The sequence below is a fragment of the Lolium rigidum genome, chromosome 4, assembly GCF_022539505.1.
Source record: "Lolium rigidum isolate FL_2022 chromosome 4, APGP_CSIRO_Lrig_0.1, whole genome shotgun sequence".
Lineage (NCBI taxonomy): Eukaryota > Viridiplantae > Streptophyta > Magnoliopsida > Poales > Poaceae > Lolium > Lolium rigidum.
Genome location: NC_061511.1, coordinates 105,782,861 through 105,804,274, shown reverse-complemented (window position 1 = coordinate 105,804,274; position 21,414 = coordinate 105,782,861). Strand labels below are relative to the sequence as shown.

The 21,414-nt window shown below is 48.3% G+C and overlaps 2 protein-coding genes across 4 annotated transcripts in view; one reads left to right on the top strand and one right to left on the bottom strand.

Moving 5' to 3' along the window:
* Positions 1 to 3,836: 3,836 nt before the first annotated feature.
* LOC124650258 (sucrose transport protein SUT3-like) overlaps positions 3,837 to 21,414 on the bottom strand; it is a 50,315-nt gene continuing 32,737 nt past the window's right edge. Inside the window, exons 6-11 of the mRNA XM_047189802.1 lie at positions 5,523 to 5,556; positions 5,287 to 5,386; positions 5,065 to 5,140; positions 4,416 to 4,970; positions 4,134 to 4,197; positions 3,837 to 4,054 (exon numbers count right to left, since the gene is read on the bottom strand). Of these exons, the coding sequence (XP_047045758.1) occupies positions 3,837 to 4,054; positions 4,134 to 4,197; positions 4,416 to 4,970; positions 5,065 to 5,140; positions 5,287 to 5,386; positions 5,523 to 5,556 (1,047 nt within the window). The remainder of the gene's footprint in view (positions 4,055 to 4,133; positions 4,198 to 4,415; positions 4,971 to 5,064; positions 5,141 to 5,286; positions 5,387 to 5,522; positions 5,557 to 21,414) is intronic.
* Positions 9,231 to 12,591, top strand: LOC124650259 (protein FAR1-RELATED SEQUENCE 5-like). 3 transcript variants are annotated; one of them, XM_047189804.1, is made up of 3 exons: positions 9,231 to 9,593; positions 9,890 to 11,852; positions 12,421 to 12,591. In XM_047189804.1, exons 2-3 carry the CDS (start codon positions 11,112 to 11,114, stop codon positions 12,520 to 12,522), a joined length of 843 nt encoding a protein of 280 aa, XP_047045760.1. In that variant the 5' UTR covers positions 9,231 to 9,593; positions 9,890 to 11,111; the 3' UTR covers positions 12,523 to 12,591. The 3 variants fall into 3 exon arrangements, with proteins under 3 accessions (XP_047045760.1, XP_047045759.1, XP_047045761.1); XM_047189803.1 differs by lacking the exon at positions 12,421 to 12,591 and adding an exon at positions 11,929 to 12,211; XM_047189805.1 differs by lacking the exon at positions 12,421 to 12,591 and having other exon boundaries at positions 9,890 to 10,226.

Here is a 21,414-nt window from a genome sequence, read left to right as displayed (position 1 = left end):
TCTCGGTTAATGTGCCAACGGACTTGGGTTTTGTTTATACATCCCCCGCGGACGTGTTCTTCATGTGGTTTGAACACATATTTGATATGTTGCACATGAAATCACTCGATGACTCCCTGGTCCGCCTATATGCTCTCCATCTAGCCCACTTGGTCGCGAAAGAGAAACTCGAGGACATCGCGATAGGTGACCTCTACTACATGCATGAACACCAGTTGGTAAGCCATGAGGGCCGTGTAGTCATGATGGAGTACATCGAAGATTTCATGGTGAAGAATAAGACTAAGAAAAGCCATGCTCCAGCCTTACTTTCCGAGGTAAAGCTATTTGCTAGCGAACATAACAAGTTTTACTACACTTCCATCATTATTTTGAATATACATGAACGGTAAATTTGAGAATGATGGTTTCTTTGAATTGTTTTTGCGTAGAGAACACATCATCCTCATCATTTTGTATCCGGAAGTTTTGCAAGACGTTTCTAGACTCGTTGAGGATCAAAGACCTGAAGAAAGAGTACATCGAACTCAAGAATGTTCTCGATGATGCTATCTGTGGCTTCTCCATGAAGGGAGGCTGCCTCAAGAAAACAGGACGCATATCAGGAAAAAAGGAGTTCAACTACAAAACCGAATTTACCTGCCTCAAGCAACCGCCTAAATGTATGAGGGATGCGTACTACGTCATCCTTCACATGAAGGACATTGTACGCCAGCACCAAAACCTTATGACGCTAACTCAAATCGAGGAATGGGACAAAGGCAATGCGGAGCGCAGTGTCGAAGCTCTCAAAGCTGAGTTTTGTGGCATCCAGCAGAGTCTTGGGACACTCATCTACAACGATGTTCTTAGACGCGAAGGGATGTTCCACGGCGGCAATCCAAAACGACAGGACATAGCTGATCGCTTAGAACAACAGGGTGACACCAGGGAATTCAACACGCTAGGTGGCATTCTCTCATTCAAGGCGAAATTCAATCAAGGCAAAATCAGTTGAGTGAAGATGCACTCGTGGGGTGTAATGAACTTTATTATGATCTTCGGACTATGATCTCCTGCTTTAAATTTATTCCCAAACTATGAACTTGGGATGTGAAGTTTATTCCTAAACTTATGATGCTTTTGCATTATGAGTCATGCATGCTTAGTTATGTTCCTTTGTATTGCGAACATATTTGTTGTTGTTGCCTAATATTATGTTGCATATTAATTATCTATGGCTTGGCTTATGCATGACTTTGGTTTATGACACATCTATCTTGGGTATAGCGATGGCGAAGAAGTGGTATGCCGTGTATCAAGGTAGGGTTCTAGGAGTGTATGTTGAGTGGGATCACTGTCTGAAGCAAGTGAACGGGTTCAAGGGCAACAACTAAAAATGGTACAAGAGCAAAGCTGAAGCGGAATCTAGATACATGAAGCACATATTAGGGGAAGAGAGGAAGGAGGAAAAGACTAAGGAGGAACATAGGAAGAAGACCCTTAGTCTCCACAATGTTTCTTGTGATTGTAGTTGTGTTGTATGTGATTATCATGTGTTAGATGCATGCTAGTTGTATCTACATGTATATAACTTATGTATTATTGTGATGACCTTGATGTACTAGTTTGGTACTCCATTGAGATTTAATTAATGTGAATGAATTCTGTTATATGTACCTATTTTGATTTGAATAATTTAAATTGCTGAAATAACCTGAACTGGAACCCAACACGAGGTAGTGGTAGCGAGCGGGCAGGTAACGCGGCCAGTAATACCACCATCCGCGTGCGTGCCCATGCGACTAAAACCTAATAGAAGCGGGCGCGGCCTACACGCGGCCTGCAACGCGGCATGTAGCATTTTACTACTCGCGCGCCCCGGGCACACGACTACTAAGCTAATAGCAGCAGGAGGAAGCGCACGCGACAGGTAAAGGACTTACTAGTCGTGTGCCCAGGTCCTACGCGACTATTAGGTCCTTACCACTGGCGAGGTACCAGTCGCGTGCTAGGGCCCGCGACTAATAGCCCAATTTGGCACGCGACAGGTAGGCTTTTCTCTACTAGTGTTCCCAACGATGATGATGTTGTTGACGGTGATAATGAAGATTGATGTCTTAGCCTCCAATGATCCTAGCAGTCATGGTGATGGATCCACTTTGGCGAGTTCCCCCTTCGGATACCTCTCAGAGGTCAGGTTTCGTTGATTTTTTCTCGCTATGTGTCTCACTTGTCAGGTCCTACTTCACGGGGTGAATATATTTGACGAGACAGTGCCAACGACGTGTGGTACGGTCAGGTGGTATGGGAAGGCATGACCGTACCACAAGTCGTTAAGTCTTCTATGAATGTGTGTTTGCGAATTTTTTCCGTGGCGTCGTGTGGATTATTGCTAGAAGAACTTTATTACTCTAGATCATCATTATTTCGCCCAGATATGGTTCATTATGCCTTTGTTGTGAATCCTCCTAATTACTTCCAAGATCTTGTGAAATAAATAGAATACGTGCAACATGGTAAACTATGTAATTTCTAACACTACTTATGCAATTAGGTGTTGTAAAACAAGTTGATTTTTGCGCTCACCGGCACCCCTTAAGACAGTTTATCTGAGAGGAGAAATAAAATTAGACATGACTCGCCACTGGCGACCCCTTTCTAAACCAATCTATAATCCTATACTGAATTATAACACGAATAGTGGTCCTTCACCGTTGGGAACTTGAACCTGGGTACATCATGTGTCAATCTCACTCCGGGATTCTCCATCATTACCTTGCTTCACCTCTCATAAGCTACACCGGTAACATCTGCTCGATAATCCATGGACAATATCCCACAAATGTTTACCATCAAGAATGCCATACTCACAACCAATTTCACGGAGGAAGAGATATTTTAGGCAACTCCATATGGAGATGCTTGCACTAAAATTTTGTTTCTAACAAGTTTACCCATGTTTTTGCTCTCTTTTATAGAAGTACTTAAAGGTGTAAGGAAAAGATTATATTTTTATCATTCATGTTTTTTTCTGGCATAGTAATCAACAAAACCATAAATACTGGTTAACCAAATGAGATATTATATGTAGACCCAAAGGCCGGGAGGTTCAGGACTTGGGGTTTTGGATATTAAGAACAAGTGCATGCTGTGCAAATGGTTGTTCGCTTGAGCATACTTCCTAATGCAAAGGTAGTGTGCCAAGAGTTACTTTATAATGAGTTTATGAAACATAATACCCTCTCACAAGTGACAACTAATCCCACGAACTCTCAAATTTTGAAGAGTATAATGAGAGTCAAAGGTGATTTCTTTGATAAGGGTTCTTTCATCATAGACGATAACCTTAACAAATGGAAACCCCTTTGCTACCCCTCCACCACCCCCCAAAACTAGCTCATGATGAGATGAAGATGTGATTGGGTACTTCTTTAATTTGGACATGTTGAAATAGCACAATGACATTATTTTCTTTAAAGGTGGATCTATTTATTTCTTACAGCCTATTTGTATGACTACACACTAAATTCAAGAGCCACCTTTATTCTTCAGAAGGCGTAACGAGCACATACGGATACCGGGTCCATTCATTGAGAGATGGTTGCATGGGATATCTTCAACCATGTGGCTGACGGTTAAGTGGAGAAGTGCAAGATGCATAGGTACATCGATTGATGCAGAGGTCCGAGCTATGTTCTCCTTTTTTGAAAGAACTCAAATATGAACCGGTTCCCAGTCTCAAACTCAAATCGCATAGAAGTTTATCTGGTTGTTTTAACAGTCTGTTACTAATCAAGGATAAAATATCAGATTATTAAGATCCTGGGATATTGCCCTGTTGAACTAGGCCACGATCAGTGCCCCCCGCCCATGCTGACTGACCGAAAGCTGCTCTTGGGCATCTTGGGTAGCATAATCATCCCCGCGACGGCCGAGCTGAAAGCAAACACAGAGGCGAGGGCGAACGCCGGGATATTACCCTTGCCGAATAGCTCGTCCCACGGGCCGGCGCCGATAGCGATGACCATCTGGGGCATCACGATGGCGATGTTTAAGACCCCGGTGCACAAGCCTGCCGCACAGAAACCGCAATTGTTGTTAGCTACCTGCTGGCTTTTAAAGCTCAAATCAGTTGAGAGCATGTAGCTCACCCTGCCCACCGCCTTTGCTAGCCGCTAGCTGCGCCGTCACGGCGAACGGAACACTGCATAGAACCTGCATCATTAGGCAAAACGAGCCATCAGACTTACTCCCTTCCTCCATAAGAGAATGTCGAAGATTTATTTAAACTCGGATATTTCTGTACACTAAAAAGTATCTAGATACATCTAATTTAAATAAACTATTGACATTCTTTTTTGTAGTTAGAGGTAGTAAATTAATGCAGCTTATTTAAGATCAAGGATTATAAAAATATGGTCATAAACGCGTACTGCGAATGGAAGGCCGAGGAAGACAAACAAGGCGAGAGCTGATGCCTTGAGACCCTTCTCAGTGGCGGCGGCGTCTTGCACGTTGCCGCCAAAGTCGCCGAGAGACCATGAGCCAAGGATGGCAACCAGAGCCATGGCGATACAGACCAGGCCCTGGCTGACAACCCACACAGTCCGGGGCCCAACTTTCCGGCACATGGGCTCGATGGTGAAGGAGCTAATTCCGAGGAGCACGGAGTTGAGCAACAAGCCGAAGGCGCCCTGCCGAACGCCCTCCTGGAAGGCGGCGACCTCGGCGGGGCTCCCGTCCGGCCTGCCGTGGTACATCTCGCGGCCCATCCAGTCGGTGTCAAAGAGGATGAAGGGGAACCACGACAACCACGTGAGACCGGTAACGATGAGCACCTGTGGCATCCCGGCCGGTAGGTTCTTCATGCCCTTGAACACCGCCAGCGGGCCCGTAGCCTCGCCCTCGCTCTGCTTTGCCACCTCCGGGTCCAGCGGCGTCTCTTTGGCGAAGATCATCGTAACCATTGTCGAAAAACCCAGGAAGACCTGAAAATCAAGACACAAACGAGCTTGAAATGATCACGACCATCGAAAAAAATTACGCAATTCCGGGAGTCAATCAATTGTTGCAGGCTCTCACCACTGCGACCAAGAACGCAGCCTTGAGGTTCGCGCAAGCTTCACAACAAGCCCTAGTTTGGAGGGCCGGGAACCACCTAAATATATATATATGTATATATGCACGCACGCATTAAACTGACCGTCAACTCAGCACCGCAGAGCATAAATCGTACGGAGTAGTTACTACTACTAGTGTGCAAGCTAAAAGAATTTATCATGATGAGATGTACGAGGCGCTTACTCGTGCCACTTGTCCGTGGAACCAGAGGAGTATCCTAGGATGTTTCCAATAGCCATCCAAGACACGAAGATCGCGTTCGCTGCACCGGGGCCATGTTTACCTACAGACAGACTCAAGTACAGAGATTAAAAATACAGAACAATAATTCAGATGGATGTATTCCCTCCTTTTTTTCTTCTTCAGGAAACGTATATAAATTCGGTGACCGAACCAAGCTGTGGGACACCCGTTTATACCTGATAAATCAGCCATCATCGCGCGTGCTGGACCCTACAAAGAATAAAAATAATCAGAGGCATTGCCATAAACCAGTTTCCTCAACCGAGGCCAAGATTAGCAATGCCACCCGTACTCAGTCCTACACATACGGACTGAACTTATGGACCTGAAATATTCGAATTGGTTATTTTTTCTAGCAAATCAGGACGCACCACTGCTCTTGGCCTCATGCCCTCATCCCCTAAACAAACTTTCTGTATGTGTAGCATTACTCATTCAGATATTCACTTGTGTTGGTCTCCCAACAACCAGCAACAAATAAAGCTGTTTCATTAGGCATTAAAAATACGAGAATAGACTACACCATTGTTAAGCACACCCACTACTCCCCTAGGATGGAAAATTATCTAACTTTGTTGGATCTTATATCTTATTATTATTATTATTATTATTATTATTATTATTTACTACTAGGAAATATGCACGTACGTTGCTACGGGTTGATAGACGACATTGCACCTAGCAGGGTATCAGAGTGTGCACCGACGTAATTAGAGCATCCCCATCCGTCTCCCCGATGAGACCGCCAGGACCGCGTTTTGTCATCCGGATGGACGAAAACGGCCCAGTCGCGCGCCCGGTTCCTCGTTTTCGTCCGGAATAGGCCTTTCATCCGTCCGGAGAGCCCAGGCCATCCCCGCCCCCCCGGGGAGCGCTCGGGGACTCCGGACGAAACGAAAGCGCGGGAAACACAGAGGAAACTTCCCGCGCGTCTCGTGGCCCCAACTTTTCGGCGAGAGACACCGATCGTCGTCTTCATCGCATCGTCTTCCGCGCGCTGTAAAAGCCTGCCGCCGGTCAGTATTCGTCGGACGCGTAGCTTCCACGCTGCGAGTTAATGCCGTCACCTCGGTATCACGCACGCCTTCCTCTATTTATCGCCGAACTACCGTGTCTGCCCCACATTCACCTCGCTCACCTTCCCCCAAATCTTCCCCGATCTCGAACGAACCAGCGGCGATCAAGCAATGGCGAACGACGGTGCGGCCAACAATGGCTTCGGCCGCCGCTCTCTCCACCAATGGAGGGACGGCTCCTCCACATGGCGGGCTACCCGGCGCCGCCGGACTTCCGCGCGCCGGGAGGATGGAGACTAAGCGCGGGCGGCGTGCCGATCCCGCCGCCGCCAATGGGTCGGGCCGCCCTGGAGGCGGAGATCAAAGCAGTGCTCGCCACTTTCACCGACGAGCGGCGCGCGGAGCCGCGCTTCTTCCCCGACGCGTACGACTCGTGGACCGAGTTCTTCCGGCGCAAGTACGAGCGCAAACTCGCCGCGTATGACGGCCCTCCTCCTCCTCCGGCAAGGAACAACGCCGCCGGCCACCGCCGGTGGTGGAGCGCGCCTGGCCGCACCCTCCCTAATGTGCTCACGCACATCGAGGGCGGGAACTACCCCGTCCTGGAAATGCCGCCGCCGGAGGCGGCTACTGTGTCGCGCCGGCACGGTAGCTCCTGGATGTCGAGGAGGATGGAGCCGTCCTCCTCCTCGTCTGGGTCAAGGTCGGCGTCCAGGTCCGGCGGGTCAACGCCGGTCTTCGTTAAGAAGGAGCCGGCGTCTCCGTCGACACAGGCCTTCGTCAAGAAGGAACCGGCGTCTCCACCGCCGACCAGAGGGCGCAGCAGCGGCGCCCTCGTCATCCGCGACCAACCCTCCTCTTCGCAGCGCGGGCGGAAGAGGAAGGAGGCCGCCGCGGCCGCCGCCAACCAGCTCGCCGAGGAGGAGGCGAAGCGCGCGGAGGACGCCGCGGTGGCGGAGGCGATCGCCAGGTCGCTGAAGGATCTGGTGCCCGCCGACAACAGCCTCCCCATCGACGCCGCACTGGAGTGGTCCAGGCGCGACTGGGAGCGCCAGGAGGCGGAGCAGCAGCGGCGGCTACTGGATCTGGCTGCCGCGCGTCAACTCGCCGCCCGCGCCGCCGCACCAGTCGCCGGAAGGAACGCCGCGCCCAGGGAGGTGATCAAGCTCGAGGAGAGCAGCGACGACGACATCTACCGGTCGTCGCCGCCACGCGCCGGCGACGCTGGCCAGGGTACGAGCCGCTGGTACGAGGCGCCGCCGCCCCAGGACGCCGCCGGCTCGAGCGACGACGATGACGGCGGCGACTACACGGCCTTCTACCGCCATTTCGGCATGTACGAGGCCGGTTTTAGTTTAAGTTTAAGTTATCCCATCGCTGAATTCAAATATATGTACGAATTCAGCCTATTTATGTACGAACTCGCCTCTATATGTTAAATATCATTAAATTTCGCTTATGTTTGAACGAGCTTCGCCCAATTTTGTCTGAATTCGCCGTATTACGTCAAAATACTTACATCCGTCCTGGGCTCGCGGCTGGGAAAATGAGCCTCCTCGGACCAATTTTTACATCCATCCGGCGCTATTTAACGCCGGATTTCGGCCTGGGAAGCCCCAACGGCTGGAGATGCTCTTAGGTCTTGGTTGGGGAACATGAACTCAAAGCAATGTTGGGGCGTTTCGGCTTCCACAGAAAAGCATGTTTGAGCCTCCACCTCACAAAGACACCGAAGGACATATGGTCACCTGTTATAAAGGACCGGCCCGAAAAGAATCAACCCTTTTATGTTCGTGTCGCGATCAAAGTTGTCCTAGGTATCCTACAGCGAAAGATGGATGAGGAAGGAACTCCCACTCTTATTACCCACCTGCGGCGTCAGACGGTCAGAGGGACTCTGGTCGCCTCTTGTGTCATGAGAGTAGGGATTTGTTATTCATGTTACATGAGAGAGGGGTACCCCAGATCATCGTGTCCCATCTAGATGTGCATGCTGCTGCTATTCCTACCAAGGCGGGTCAAAATATTAGGCATAAATCATTATAGCATTCTAAATTTGTAATTTCCTAGAAATACATTTTCGAACTGCCTTCTCTCTAGTCTCTACCATGTTCCAGCGAGCTGGTTGTACCACAAATTGGAGCTTGGCATCTTGCGCTTGGAGTGGAGAGGCGTGCTCCATGGTGCTCTCAATCTTTGCCAAATTTGTTGGCTTAAACGCGGACGACTGTATCGTTCTTGGGCCGCAATCGATCCGCATCAAATTACTACAAAATAGATTAGCTTTAGGCGGACACTCGTGGCCATGCTCATCTGCTCTACAGCACTGACCACCGCGGCCGCGCGTGAGCTCGGCCTCACCGTCATATACTACAGGTCTACAGCCGCAACCCGCAGGACACGGTCCATGAGGTCGCGCTCAGGCCGGCGGTGGGCCCGATTTGGGACGGACAAGGAAACATAAGAGAGCGGCCGTACTGGTGGCGCGCCGCCGGCAGGCTGGCCGGAGGATTGGACCGGCACTGATCCGGTGGCCTGTGGCCTAGGGTCGGGGTTCAATGAGCCAGAACGGAAAAAAGGGAAGCGATCCGTTCTCTCGGGGGGAAAGACGAGATGCGCGTGAGAACCGGAACGCGGCGGGACAGAAAATCTGAACCGTTTTTCACCTATCGGTAGCATTTCGTCGATTTCGTTGAGCGGCTCGTCTTCCCGCACGCGCCGAAATGGGCCAAGCCCAACAAGTCCCTGTACGTGCAGAAGGCAGACAGGAACCCCCACTCCCTCTAGGACTGAGCTTCGGTGACGTGCTAGTAATAAGTCAGTGGGAGACTTAGTCCCAATCTCAGCCATCCATTGCAGATCCAACCTGAAGAGACTAAAGGAAAATTGACTACAAATTAGGCCAATTTCAGTCTTGATACACGCGTGGGGCGAGGATTTCCCGGTGACGGGATTGAGTTCTCCCGCGTCAGGCGATGAAGGCGAGGGTTTGTCGGACCGCCACCGCGAAGAGCCGGGGAGAGAGGCGAGCTCTGGCTGAGCAGCGGAAGGAGGGAGAGGGCTTCGACATCGCAGCTTCCGACTGCCGCTGCCCGCCGGCCGCGCTTCCGCTTGCTCCTCGCCGGCGGCCGAGGCTTCGATCTTGCGCATCCCTGCTAGGACACAACTCGCGCCGTGGGCATTGTCGCGCCTGCGAGGAGAGTCATCGAGAAGTTCAGCTGGCAGTTGCAGGTAATGGATGTTCTCTGTAGAATATTTTTTTTTGGATCTGCTGTTGTGCGTGTGTGTCCAGGTTATTGTTGTTGTCATTGGGGATTAATTCATGACATTGGGGGTGGATTATGGTGTGTGTCTAGGTTCAGTAACCTGCTGTAATAAGGTAATGTGTTGGAGTAACTGATTTGGTCTTGCCTCTAACTGAACCTCACTGTCACCTACAACATTAGTTAGTTCTATGTCTTCTTTCGGATAGTTTTCTTAGAGATTTACCATCGTAGTTCTCTGACTATGTGTGTTGGCAATGGCAGATAAATCGGGTGATGCACAATGGCAGAATCTGATAAGGGCTTGCCTCAAGTTGGCATGATATTCAAAAGTAAAGAAGAGGCTTGGCTTTTCTGGGTTGCATATGGCGGTCGTGCATGCTTTGAAGTGAGGAAGAGATACCCCAATGTGAACAAGTCTGATGGTATAGTAACATCATGCAGATTGTGCCAAGGAAGGTATTCAAGAAAAAGGAGAACCAGAATCCATTCAAAAGTGTTTTAGGGCTGAAATAAGAACTAAGTGTGGTTCTAAGATGACTATTACATTTCATCGCAACTCTGAAGTGTTTGAAGTAACAGATATTGATCTTGAACACAATCACCTCCTTCACTTGCCACAAACCCGCCAGCTCATGGTGTCACAAAGAAAAATTTCAGAATTTCAAGCTTTTGAAATTGAAGATGCGGATGATTCTGGAATTATGCCTAAAGCTGCATATGAGCTTGCTACTCGTGGAGCCGGTGGACCATTCAATCTTGGATACACTTGCCGTGACCATAGAAATTTTCTACAAACCAAGAGGCAGATGGAATTGGCTTTTGGTTAGGAGGGTAGCATGTTAAAGTATTTTCATGACAAAATTGCCGAAAATCCATCATTTCAATATTCTTTGCAGCTGGATTGTGAGGAGAATATAACAAACATTTTCTGGGCTGATGCTAAAATGATGCTAGACTATGCACACTTTGGTGACATAGTCACATGATGTAGAGGCGGTCTTCACGGAATCATATCATGGACTATGTACCTTCCACATAATGCAAAATGTTGGCAAACATCTATCACCAATCAAGGGTGAAGATAAAGATGAGGTCGAACAAAAAGATGGTGTTGTAGAGAAAGATGAAGATAAAGAACCACATATTCTTCAATATTTTGGTGCTTGTATGTATGGCTATGAAGACAAGGAAGCATTTGAAGAAGCATTTGCCAACATGAGGTGTAAAGTGCATAAGCAAACTTGGTTCGATAGTATCTACAAAGTAAAGGAAAATGGGCTGAATGTTTTATGAGAGATGTCTTCAGTTTGGAAGTGAGAAGTACACAACTAAGTGAGAGCTTCAACAATGCATTGAAGAACCACTTGAAATCAGATTTCCATATTATCAGAATTTTGAAGCATTTTGAAAGGACAGTGGATGACAAAAGAAACAAGGAGTTGGAATCTGAATTTGAATCAAGAAAAATATACCAAGAATCAAGATGAGCACCCCCATGTTGGTACAAGCAAGCAAAGTGTACACGCCAATTATTTTTGAAGGTTTCCAAAGTGGGTATGAAAGATCCATGGTTGCATGCATTAAAGTATTGGATGGAAACAAATATGTTGTTGCTATTGGTAGTTTCCATGGTGATTTAACTTTTGAGGATGAGCGCTTAGTGATAGATGATCCTCTAAACAAAATAACTATATGCTCTTGTCGAATGTTTGAAAGGACAGGAATATTGCGTGGACATGGAATGAAAGTTCTAGATATGATGAACATAAAAACATTGCCAACACATTATATCTTGAAGAGATGGACTAGAGAAGCACGTAAAGGGAGTATATTGGACAAGCACAGAAGGAATGCTGTAGAAAATCCAAAACTCGAAGCCATGCTTTGGTACAAGGAACTATCTCATAAATTCCATACCATGGCATATAAAGTGGCCTCCTCTGCGGAATGGTGTTTGTTTCTAGAAAATGCACTTGATTACCTTGGTCCAAAGTTGGAGGAAAAATCAAATGCATCGACTAGTGATATGAAGGAAACAAGTAGAGACAAGGAAAATGCTGACCCAAATGTTGAACAAATGGATGAGCTGCTACAAGCTACACGGCTGAAGAAAAAAGAAGTTCAATCAAAAACATTGAAGAGAAAGAAAACTTGGCTTGATAAGTTGTGTAAGGGCAAGCGGAAGGCAACTAAACCATCCGTTTCAACCAAAAAAGGAGCAAAGGTATGTTCTAATATTGACATGAATCAAAAATGTTGTCATCTATTAATAAAAAAACTAGTTAAATTTTTATTAGCAGCAACAAAAGAAAAAAAAAGATGATGTACAACCTCAAGTAGAAGTGAAATATGATGGCGAGAAGAAAGAAGCCAATGTGGAGAGTGAAAACTACAATGTCATCGAGAGTTTTACCCAACTCCTCACAACTCCTTCTACTTGTGTTGATGATGGTCTTTATGGTGGAAATCTGTACTAGTGTATAAATGTTGGTTGCACGGTACTTTCGGAGCTAACTATAGTCTTTTGGGTATATATTTTGGGGGTTAACTATAGTATTTTGAGGCCAAGCACAACCGAGGAGACCTAAATGTAATTTGGGGGGGGGGGGGGGGCTCACAATTGTCGTTTTATCAGTAGTACTTGTTGCCACCGAATTTGAATGATATGGTACAGCCAAACGAAGAGTTTGTGATGTGAACTCTACATTGCTTTCTTGGTTTTACTTGTAGATGGATTTTTCATTGTTATAGTTGCATGATGCTAACTGTTGCTCAAAATTCGAACTTGGCAGATAAATCCGAAATCAAGCCTATTGAGCTATGTATTCTGGAAAAATTTCAATGAATTCGGACATTCAGTTTGTGAACTGAGAGCATTTCAAGTTCTGTCCTAAATTTTGAATTCAAAATTCGAACTTTCCAGATTTTTTTTAATTCCATAAAATCAAATCTGTTGAGTTATGTATTCCAGGAAAATTTCAATGAATTTTGATATATGGTTTGTAAATTCCGAGCATTTCAAGTGCTATCTTAAAATTTGAACTCAAAATTCAAACTTTCCAGAAAAATTTGAAAAATTCCAGTGAATCACATCTATCGAGTTATGCATTCTGGGAAATTTTCGTTGAGTTTCAACATATGGTTTGTGAATAAACGTAATCTGAAGTTTCAAACTGAGTGTACTTCGGCCAAGTCTGTAGTCAATTTGCCTTTGGTGTCTTCAGGTCGTTAGATCTGCAATGGATGGCTGAGATTGGGACTAAGTCTCCTAGTGAATTATGACTAGCAAGTTAGTCCTTCCCTCTATGCATCCTCCCTGGTTCACGAGTCTGCCCATGCCCACCCGCCAGCGCCATCTCCGCCTTCGTCCACCCCCGGCACCGCCAGCGCCATCTCTTCCCTCGTCCACCCCCCGCTCCGCCAGCGCCATGCTCTTCGGATACGTCATTGGGCACGAGGTCTGGATCTCTAGGACGGGCTTGTCGTTGCCGATCTTATCGCCATCTGGTACATCTCCCGCTCCGTGTGCGCCGTCAAAGATGGATACTCTCGCCCGGGTGCTCGCCACCGCAGCTGCTCTTCTTCACTGACAACAAGCCTTCCTCCGATCTCACTTCACACCCGGTACTCAACCTAATCCCCTCCCATCCTTCTTCCCTCTCTCGATCTAGAACCTAACGTGAATCAGATCAACAACGAGACCCTGAGGACTAGCTCCGGTAGCAGCTGCAGCGTGGAATCGAGCAGATCTAATCGTATCTTTCCCGATTTTGTTAAAACTCTGATTCTGGTTTTGGCAACCGGAGTACCTTTTCTCGTGCAATCCGCGACCAGGTTCTCTGCTCTGGCCGCTCCGGACCTTGCCTAGGATGGGCAGGACCAGACGGGGCGAGCGCCTCACCTGGGTTGGGGAGGGGCAAAGGGGGTGGGCGTCGCGCATGGGGAGACTAGGGACGGAGGCTGGGGACGAGAATCAACTCCCTATTATTACCGCTCGAAATCATGGCTGAGGAACCCCTGCTGATTTGGAGCTCCTGAAGCTCGTGGATGGGGTGTTGAGAGCAATTTCGGCCAGCTCCAGATGCCGCCCCTGCCCTCCATCCCATCTCTCTATCATGGCAGAGTAATTTGGTACTACTAACTTAGGATTCGAAGGATTCAGATGATGCTGTGAGATTGTAGGAAATCTCTACGCTTGGAAGCGTCACGAACCCCTAACCCCTGTTCTCTGAGGTGAGAGGTGGATTGCTGGAACAATTAAGCCTCTGAGGGCGCGCTTTAGTGGATTGTTCCTCATTCCATCTTCTATGTAGACTGCAAGCCCAAATGCCTCCATGGTCTCAATCAGGAGCGCCTCTCTGCAGCCTTTATCGCCTGAACAATGGAGCCAGCACAAGGAGGACTGCATCGAACTGGTCGGCGTATCGATCCTGCGGAAGAAGCGCGCCATTGGGAGGTGATGCACGGCCTCGGTGTGTACGACGCCACCTGGTCGCTCTCCGGCGAGGCGGGCATGGAGATTGGAGAAGGAGGTGCTTCTCCGCTACCATAGCCCCAATACGGTTTGTAGACTTTGAGCTCGGTTGAAGGTGCTTTGTGGAGGAGAACTGTTCCAAGCAGGGAACGAGTGGGGGAGGCATCCGGTGGAGGGAAGCAGGACGGGCCGAGACGAGGTTCGGCCGGACTTTGTCAGCCGACGGCAGCGGTCATCACAGGACTCGTCTTGCCTCCTCTTCCACGGAAGGGAGCACCTCCACAAATTGCTTAGTGATGCTGTTACTATTGTCTTGTTGGTTGCTACTGCACTAAATGTATGTGATGCTGGTATAAATTCTGGCCCGAAGTTCGTTCGAAACCCATGACTTTAGCTGTGGTTAACCTACTGATCAATATGATAGAGTTTTCTGCAACGGCTTCATCGCTGATTTCATTGAGTTGAACCCTTTTGTTGTGATCTTATTTCGTCCGTCTCTTCCTACTGCACCTTATATGTTTATTGCTGACAAATATGGTCGATTGTATGACAGAATGAATTTGAAGCTCAACTGCAAGAAAAGGGGCGTAGTGAGACTTTCATGGCCGAGTTCTTGATCATTGATCTGAATGTTTCTGTCAAAAACAAGATTTATTTGAGTGTGCATATTGTGAAGCTTTGGGCGTTTCAGATATCCATATCCCTGTACAGTCTGCAGATTGAGTGGGTCTTCATTTCCCTTTTTACAAAGTGAGATAAATAAGACACCATGTATAATAGGGCGGTATTTTAAAGATGAGCCGGTAAAGGTGTTGTGAGTACGCTTAATCAGATTCATGTCATTGGAGAAGGGTAAGTCGCAGTGAGCCGTTTTTATGCTCGACTGAATTTTTTTGCAAGTGTTCAGATTGGTATATACGTACTTTATTTTTTAAATTATTTTGCGCTTACTTGTGGCTGAATTCTATAATGATTGCAAAAGAAGGCGAAGACGACCAGGGCTTCGCAACCAGTAGTTTTTTCCGGAGGGCAGAAGGAGCAAAGTGCGAGCATCTCATACATTGCCCTTTTATTATTCTTATAATTTGTACCTTCATAAGCAATGAAGGAGTCTCAATATGCCACAGAGGATTGCAGGCCAGAAAGTTGCTACATTGCGGGCTATAGAAGACGTAGAATGGGGTGAAAAAGAAAATAAAAAGATGCTAGTCATTTGAGGACTGTTGTACTTGCAATGTGCATCAAAGTCAAATGATCTTTTACATGCCTTGTTGTCCCGTGACAAACTGGAGATGTACATGGAAGTAATGAGGCGCTTGGATGACATTGTTGATAATTTGTACAGTATGCCTATCAGATTTATCTATTTCAACCATTTAGATTGTTCCTTGCTGAAACGAATTTAGTTCTGTAGAGAATACTAGAGTCTTCTTTCACAAGGTACTGGATTTGCTATAGGCCGCATGTTTTTTGATAGTGCATCTTAGGAATAACGTGTATGATTTCAAGCGGTGTTTTATTTATGAACTTGTGGGCAATGTTTTTATCTAGTTACAATATATGTTCATTTTCTAAAAGGAAGGCAAGCGGGTCAGCCTCTACGCATCTTTAGAACTGCATTCTCGAGAATGGCAAGATGATGGCTGAAGGGGCTTCGAAGGCTTCAAGTATAATAATATATGAATATAAATATTTACATGTCCTTCAACATGTATGATATATGTATTATAATATATGACTATAAATATATTGAATAGAGTGTTGAAGTCTAAATACAGTGTTGTAGTTTCATTCATTCTATTTATGTGAGATCACTTTTCCTACGATATATATGATCTCATTGGTTTTCACCATCCAACTTGGCATAAGCAAGACAACACTTTTTGGTGGGTATCAGACCTCCAAGGTGATGCTCCCAAGGTGGGAGCGACAATGACCACGCCGACGCCCGCTCCGACAAAAGCAAAAGCTTAGGTTTTCACTTGGAAAGTCCGAGACGTGAAACAACGAGGGAGCTGAAGGATTTCCTCAACAATGTGTCTAACGAGGGAAGCGACCTCCAGGAACGCCATCATGGCCCGCATCGACTAGTGCTTTCCTCAATTTCTGCAATTAGGTGGTCATTGTTCTGTTCTCGATCTACGCAGACATAGGTTTAGTAATGGCCTAATTCCGCTTATTGCTAGGGTACTACATTGAACGCATGCATCAACTGATTCCACAGCAGATCGTCGGGCACTCGATAACATGCATGCGTCAACTAATTCGTCCGGCACAACATCAAGTGAATCCACACAAAATCGCCATGCCTCGACTGATTCAGATCAATGATAGAACCAATCTTATGTGTAATTTTTCTGCATATTAAGCTACATATATTACAAAAAAAAGGATTTTGTGGAAGAGCAGCAGATGCCTCCTCGGAACAGGCTTTCGTTCCGCTATATTAATATAGCAACAACACTATATAACTGTGATACCATTGTGATACCATTGCTGGGGCAAAACAACACAATAAACAATGCCAACATTGGCGGATCGACGAAAGCAAAGTTGACTCACAACCGCGGTGCCCTCTGGAGTGGTGCCCTCTGGAGTATTCGAACACTATCCTAGCACTTCGAATCGCCGAGTACCAAGCAACATCTCCAAGAAGAAAACTGACGACGATGCTGCTGGCCGGACTGGTCCTAGGGTTTCCCCCGGTATGCTACGGGGAGTGGGGAAGAGGTACACCCGACGCCCTTGAGGAAGGAACGGCGACACTCGCACGTGTCACCATGTTGGTGCCAAGATAGGAATTTCTCCCGACCCAAAAAAAAAACACATCTCCGGACAATCCGTAACAATCCACCAATCTTGGCACCCACAAACGTACGCCGGTCTTGTAGTCACCATCGTCTTCTCACCATGGAAAATGCTACGAGGCCGGTTAGATTAAGAAGAGACAATCACAGACAAGGGGTAGCAGTACGACAACCACGCGGGAGGGCACTACCTCCACCGCCATAGATGATAGCCGACCGAACAGAAGGACAAGAGCACACTAAGCCATTAGAGCTAGAAGGTGGCACCAACTTGGCCACCTAGAGGACGTCTTACACCGCCATCGGGCGAGTGCTGACCAGACGCGATAGCAAAGACATACCAGGCCGGGCAGGCCCGGTCGAGCCCCGAAAGGGCCCATAAAGTCCCCGCCGCTATGTTGTTGCACGTAGGCACCGCTGCCGCTACCGCTCTTGACCGGCACCAAATGTTCGACCTGACCCAGACGAACCAGCAAAGCCCCCGCAGCCGCGCTGCAGCAAGGGCGGTGTCGGCTCTGCCGCGTATGTCACAGACTTCTCATAGTCTAACTAGAAGCAGTCAGGCCAAGCTCGGCCTGCCCCGACACGGCGAGTCCTCGTTAAAAGGGGAGAGAACCTTCTGTGCTCTATGTGTATGCTCTCTGTGTGTCAATTGACGTTGGCTGAATTCATCACTAGGTTCAGTTAGGCCTAGTCGTTGTCTTCAAAATTCAGATGGCGGTGACTGACGATATTTACAGTACACGCGGGCGAAAGAGAACAAGCAAAAGAGGGAAGATTGGATGCTAGATCGGGGTCGAGGTCTCCGGGTGTTTTGTTAATCTCCCCCGCGGGCGAGTAGGGGCGACCATGGCTAGGTAGGTTGATGGGCGGAGGCGGCCACCCTTGTCAGAGGTGGATAAGGATGGGGGCGGCGGCCAGCCTCGTCGTAGGCGGGGAAGGATGGAGTCGGCGGCTGGCAGCCTCACCGGGGGCCGAGAAGTATGGGACGGCGGCGAACAGCCTCGCTAGAGGCGGAAAAGTATGGGCGGCAGCAGCCAGCCTCGCCAGAGGCGGAGAAGTATGGGGGCAGCGGCGGCGGGAGCGTTGGTGAGCGAGCGCTCGAGGATTTTTATATGAGAGGTACTAGCACAATGCCCGCGCGTTGCAGCGGATTTTATATAGTAACAATAACATCAGAATTCCTTCCATGTTTAATCTCTCGGTATTGGACCCTTTGCAAGGACCTCGCCTCTCCGCTTGTACATTTTCTTGATGCTAATATGTGTCAGAAAAGAGCGGTGCATGAACGTAGCAGTGAACGAAGGACCCGACTGCTCCTCGCGTCGCTCCCTACACGTTGCTACAGCAAATTCTATTGCCGCAGCCAGCAAGCGGCTACTGTTCCCCCTGTCGTTGCTGCAACAGGCCATTGCCGTTGTGGCGGCGGGCCTTATCTCCGATGGAGGTGGGGGTGTTCCTCTAGCTCGTGGTGATGGTGGAAGTCGGCCCGTGTGGAGCGCCGCCGGTGGGGAAGAGGAGGCAAGGGCGGTGGCCTAGGACCATGGTCTGAAGCAGGAGGTGGATGCATGATGTGGGGATCATCAGCTAGAGGCGGCACGCTCGTGGTCTGCGGCAGGAGGCGGTGGGGCTGCGGGGGCTGAAGCAGTGGTGCTCGGTTACCGCCTCCCCTCGCGCATGGCGACAGTTTCTGGGGCACGATTAATTTCACCCCAACTGTTGTTGGGGGTTCTTGTGGCTGCCGAGGATGGCAGACGGATTGCTCGACACAAAGTGTTGCTGCAACAAGCGTGTCATAAGCATGGATATGTCAATCATTAGTATTCCTCAGTTCGTAGCCACTTCCTCGCTGACGGATAGCTCCATACCTTGGAACTCCTCGATTGTTGTAGACCGTTCGCGTTTTTCTTTTCTTTTGCCAACTACAAAAAAATTAATTTGGCAAAATTTGATCTCCGTAAAATTATTTTGTCTAGTACTCCCTCTGACCCAAAATGTATGGCGTCTAAGGATTGGTCAAAAGTCAAACTTTACTAGCTTTGACCAAATATTTAGGATAAAATATTTACATCTACAATATCAAATCGATGCATTAAGAAAATATACTTTGTGGTGAATCTAATGATACTGGTTTAGTATTGTAATTATTGATATTTTTGTGTACAAACTTGGTTAAATTTAAAATACATTAAGTTTTGACTTATCCTTAGATGCTTTACATTTTGGGACAGAGGGAGTATTAGTAAACTCCAAAAAGCAAAAGATTGTTCTCACATTAACACGTTTGAATTTTTTCCAGCACTTGCGTGCCATCCTTATCCAAGAGTAGTTGTTTGACTTTATTTGCTGACGCATCCAACCATCCAAGGCTCCAAGCGCATAACTATAGTAGCAGGAGAAGAAACTTGGAGTGCAGCCCGTGCTGGCGGAGGCCGGGTATGCGGTTGTGCGGAGCTCCATCGGACACGATGCAGCTCGTACCAAAACTACGGTGATGGTGGTAGTCCTATGTGATTTCCTCATCCTCATCACGGCCTGGCAAGGAGCTCGATGGCCAGTACCTACCAGCGGAGCTCGCGACGGCCGTAGCTTCCTGGCAGCTACGGAGCTTGCGGCGGCTGTACCTCGCGCTCGCGGCGGCGTCCTGGAAGCAATCGAGCTCGCTCCAGCCAGACCTCGGGCTCGCGACAATTTCATAGCCTCCTAGCATCAACAGATCTCGCGCCGATCAGACTTGACAGCGGAAGGGGAGCTCATATGGTCGTGCTGCATGTGGCCTAGCGGAGGCGCCCAACGGACGGGAAGCGCGTGAGATCTGGGAAGCGACGCCATGGCAAGGGAGCTCCTATTTGGCTGGGATTTGATGCGCTTGAGAACTGAAACACAATGGAAAGAAACAACCAAACCGTTTTTCAGCTATCGGTGGCATGGTGGTGGCATGGTGGGTAATTTCGTCTAACTTTTAAGATAGTTTTAAGTTTGACGGACAACCAAGGATGAAACTCTTTTGTTTTTTAATTTCGTGCCTTGCGAGAGTGAAGGATTCAGGATTCTCTCCAGAGGATAGATGACGTTTCGCCTCTCCGGCGACCTCGGAGGCGACGACACGAAGCAGAGCGAGAGAGTGATTCCCACCGGCCGTGAGAGAGTGTTAGCTACCGGATTCAAGGAAAGAAGAGAGATTGAGCAACAGATCCATGCGATTATCCCACCCAACCACCATATGCCTAGCCTGCTACCCACTGAATGGAGAGAGAGAGCAAGGAATATCATCCGTCGAGCAAAAGATCCCCAGTCATGCCTAGAGCGTTGCAAGTCCATATCAGCCTGCCTGCTAGATCAGGTGGCGAATCGCCTAGTAGAACCGGCGGTTGGGCAGGAGGCCTGCGCCGTGAGTGTGGAGGAAGCGGAACCGGCGCCATCCCCGGGATTCGACCCCGTTACCCGAATTGAAGTAGAGGTCTCCGATGTCACCCCTCTACCTTCGATAGCCTCTGATTTGGCCACCGTGGATTGCAGGTGGAGAAATCAGTGGATAATCTCTGTCAAAAATCCGGTATTGGAGGGCGCTGAAGACGAAGATCTAGTGCTGGCCCTTAGCGGAAGTGCGGAAATCTCGCAGGCGTTTGTCACCGCCACAAGAAAGTACAAACGGCGGAGGGCACAATTGGAGGAAGGTATTACTCAATGTATTCAATGGGTTTTGACCACCGTTTTTTACCAGAAGAACAATCAGATTCAAGACCCAGGAGGGACTATAAAGCAAAGGAGATGTAATGCAGATTACAAGTACAATCTCCATGTAAGCAAATCGCTAACCAACATGGAGAAGAAGGAAGACAGCGACCCCGCCACTTCCCACGCCGTTGGCATCTTTTGGTCGGGGTTGTCAGTCCCGCCCAAGCAGCTGATGAGCACAATGAGGAAGGTCTGGAAATTGAGGGGTCTCATGGAGTCCATCCCCATCGAGGGAAGCCGCTTCGTCCTGGAGTTTTCTCTTGAGGGCGTCTTCAGACACGTCACCAAAGGAAGGATGTGGCGTTGCAGAGAGGAGGCACTATTGATTGAGCCTTTGGAGGAAGGTGATGATCCTGCAATTGTGCCCTTCAAGCGGGTTTTTTTGCTGGAGGAGTGCCTGGGGAAAGACGTGATGAGGCAGCGGAGGAACGAGGACGATCCCGCGTCAGCAGGCCTGAAGAAGGTAGCCGCATGCGACACTGTTTTGTTCATGTCTGGTCAAGCAAATAGTGAGTCCCTAGATGTGTTAAATGAGAGTGGGGATGAGAACTTTGTAATCCGGCAGGCAAATGTGGAGGTACATGGGTCACAGCTAGAGAGTAAACTAGGAGATATAGGCCAGAATGGAGACCAGAAAGAAAAAGGAGATGCAGCGAGCCTTACAGCTGACATAGAGCCGGGCGCCAATGAGGGTGCCGGGCAGCCCCAATGAGGATCTTGGCTTGGAACTGCCGAGGCTTGGGGCAGCCTCGGACAGTCCAAGAGCT

Coding starts and splice junctions, on each gene's coding strand:
- LOC124650259 (XM_047189803.1), top strand. CDS start 11,112: ATGAGCACCCCCATGTTGGTACAAGCAAGCAAAGTGTACACGCCAATT. Junction 11,853..11,928: donor CAACCAAAAAAGGAGCAAAG/GTATGTTCTAAT, acceptor TTTTATTAGCAG/CAACAAAAGAAAAAAAAAGA.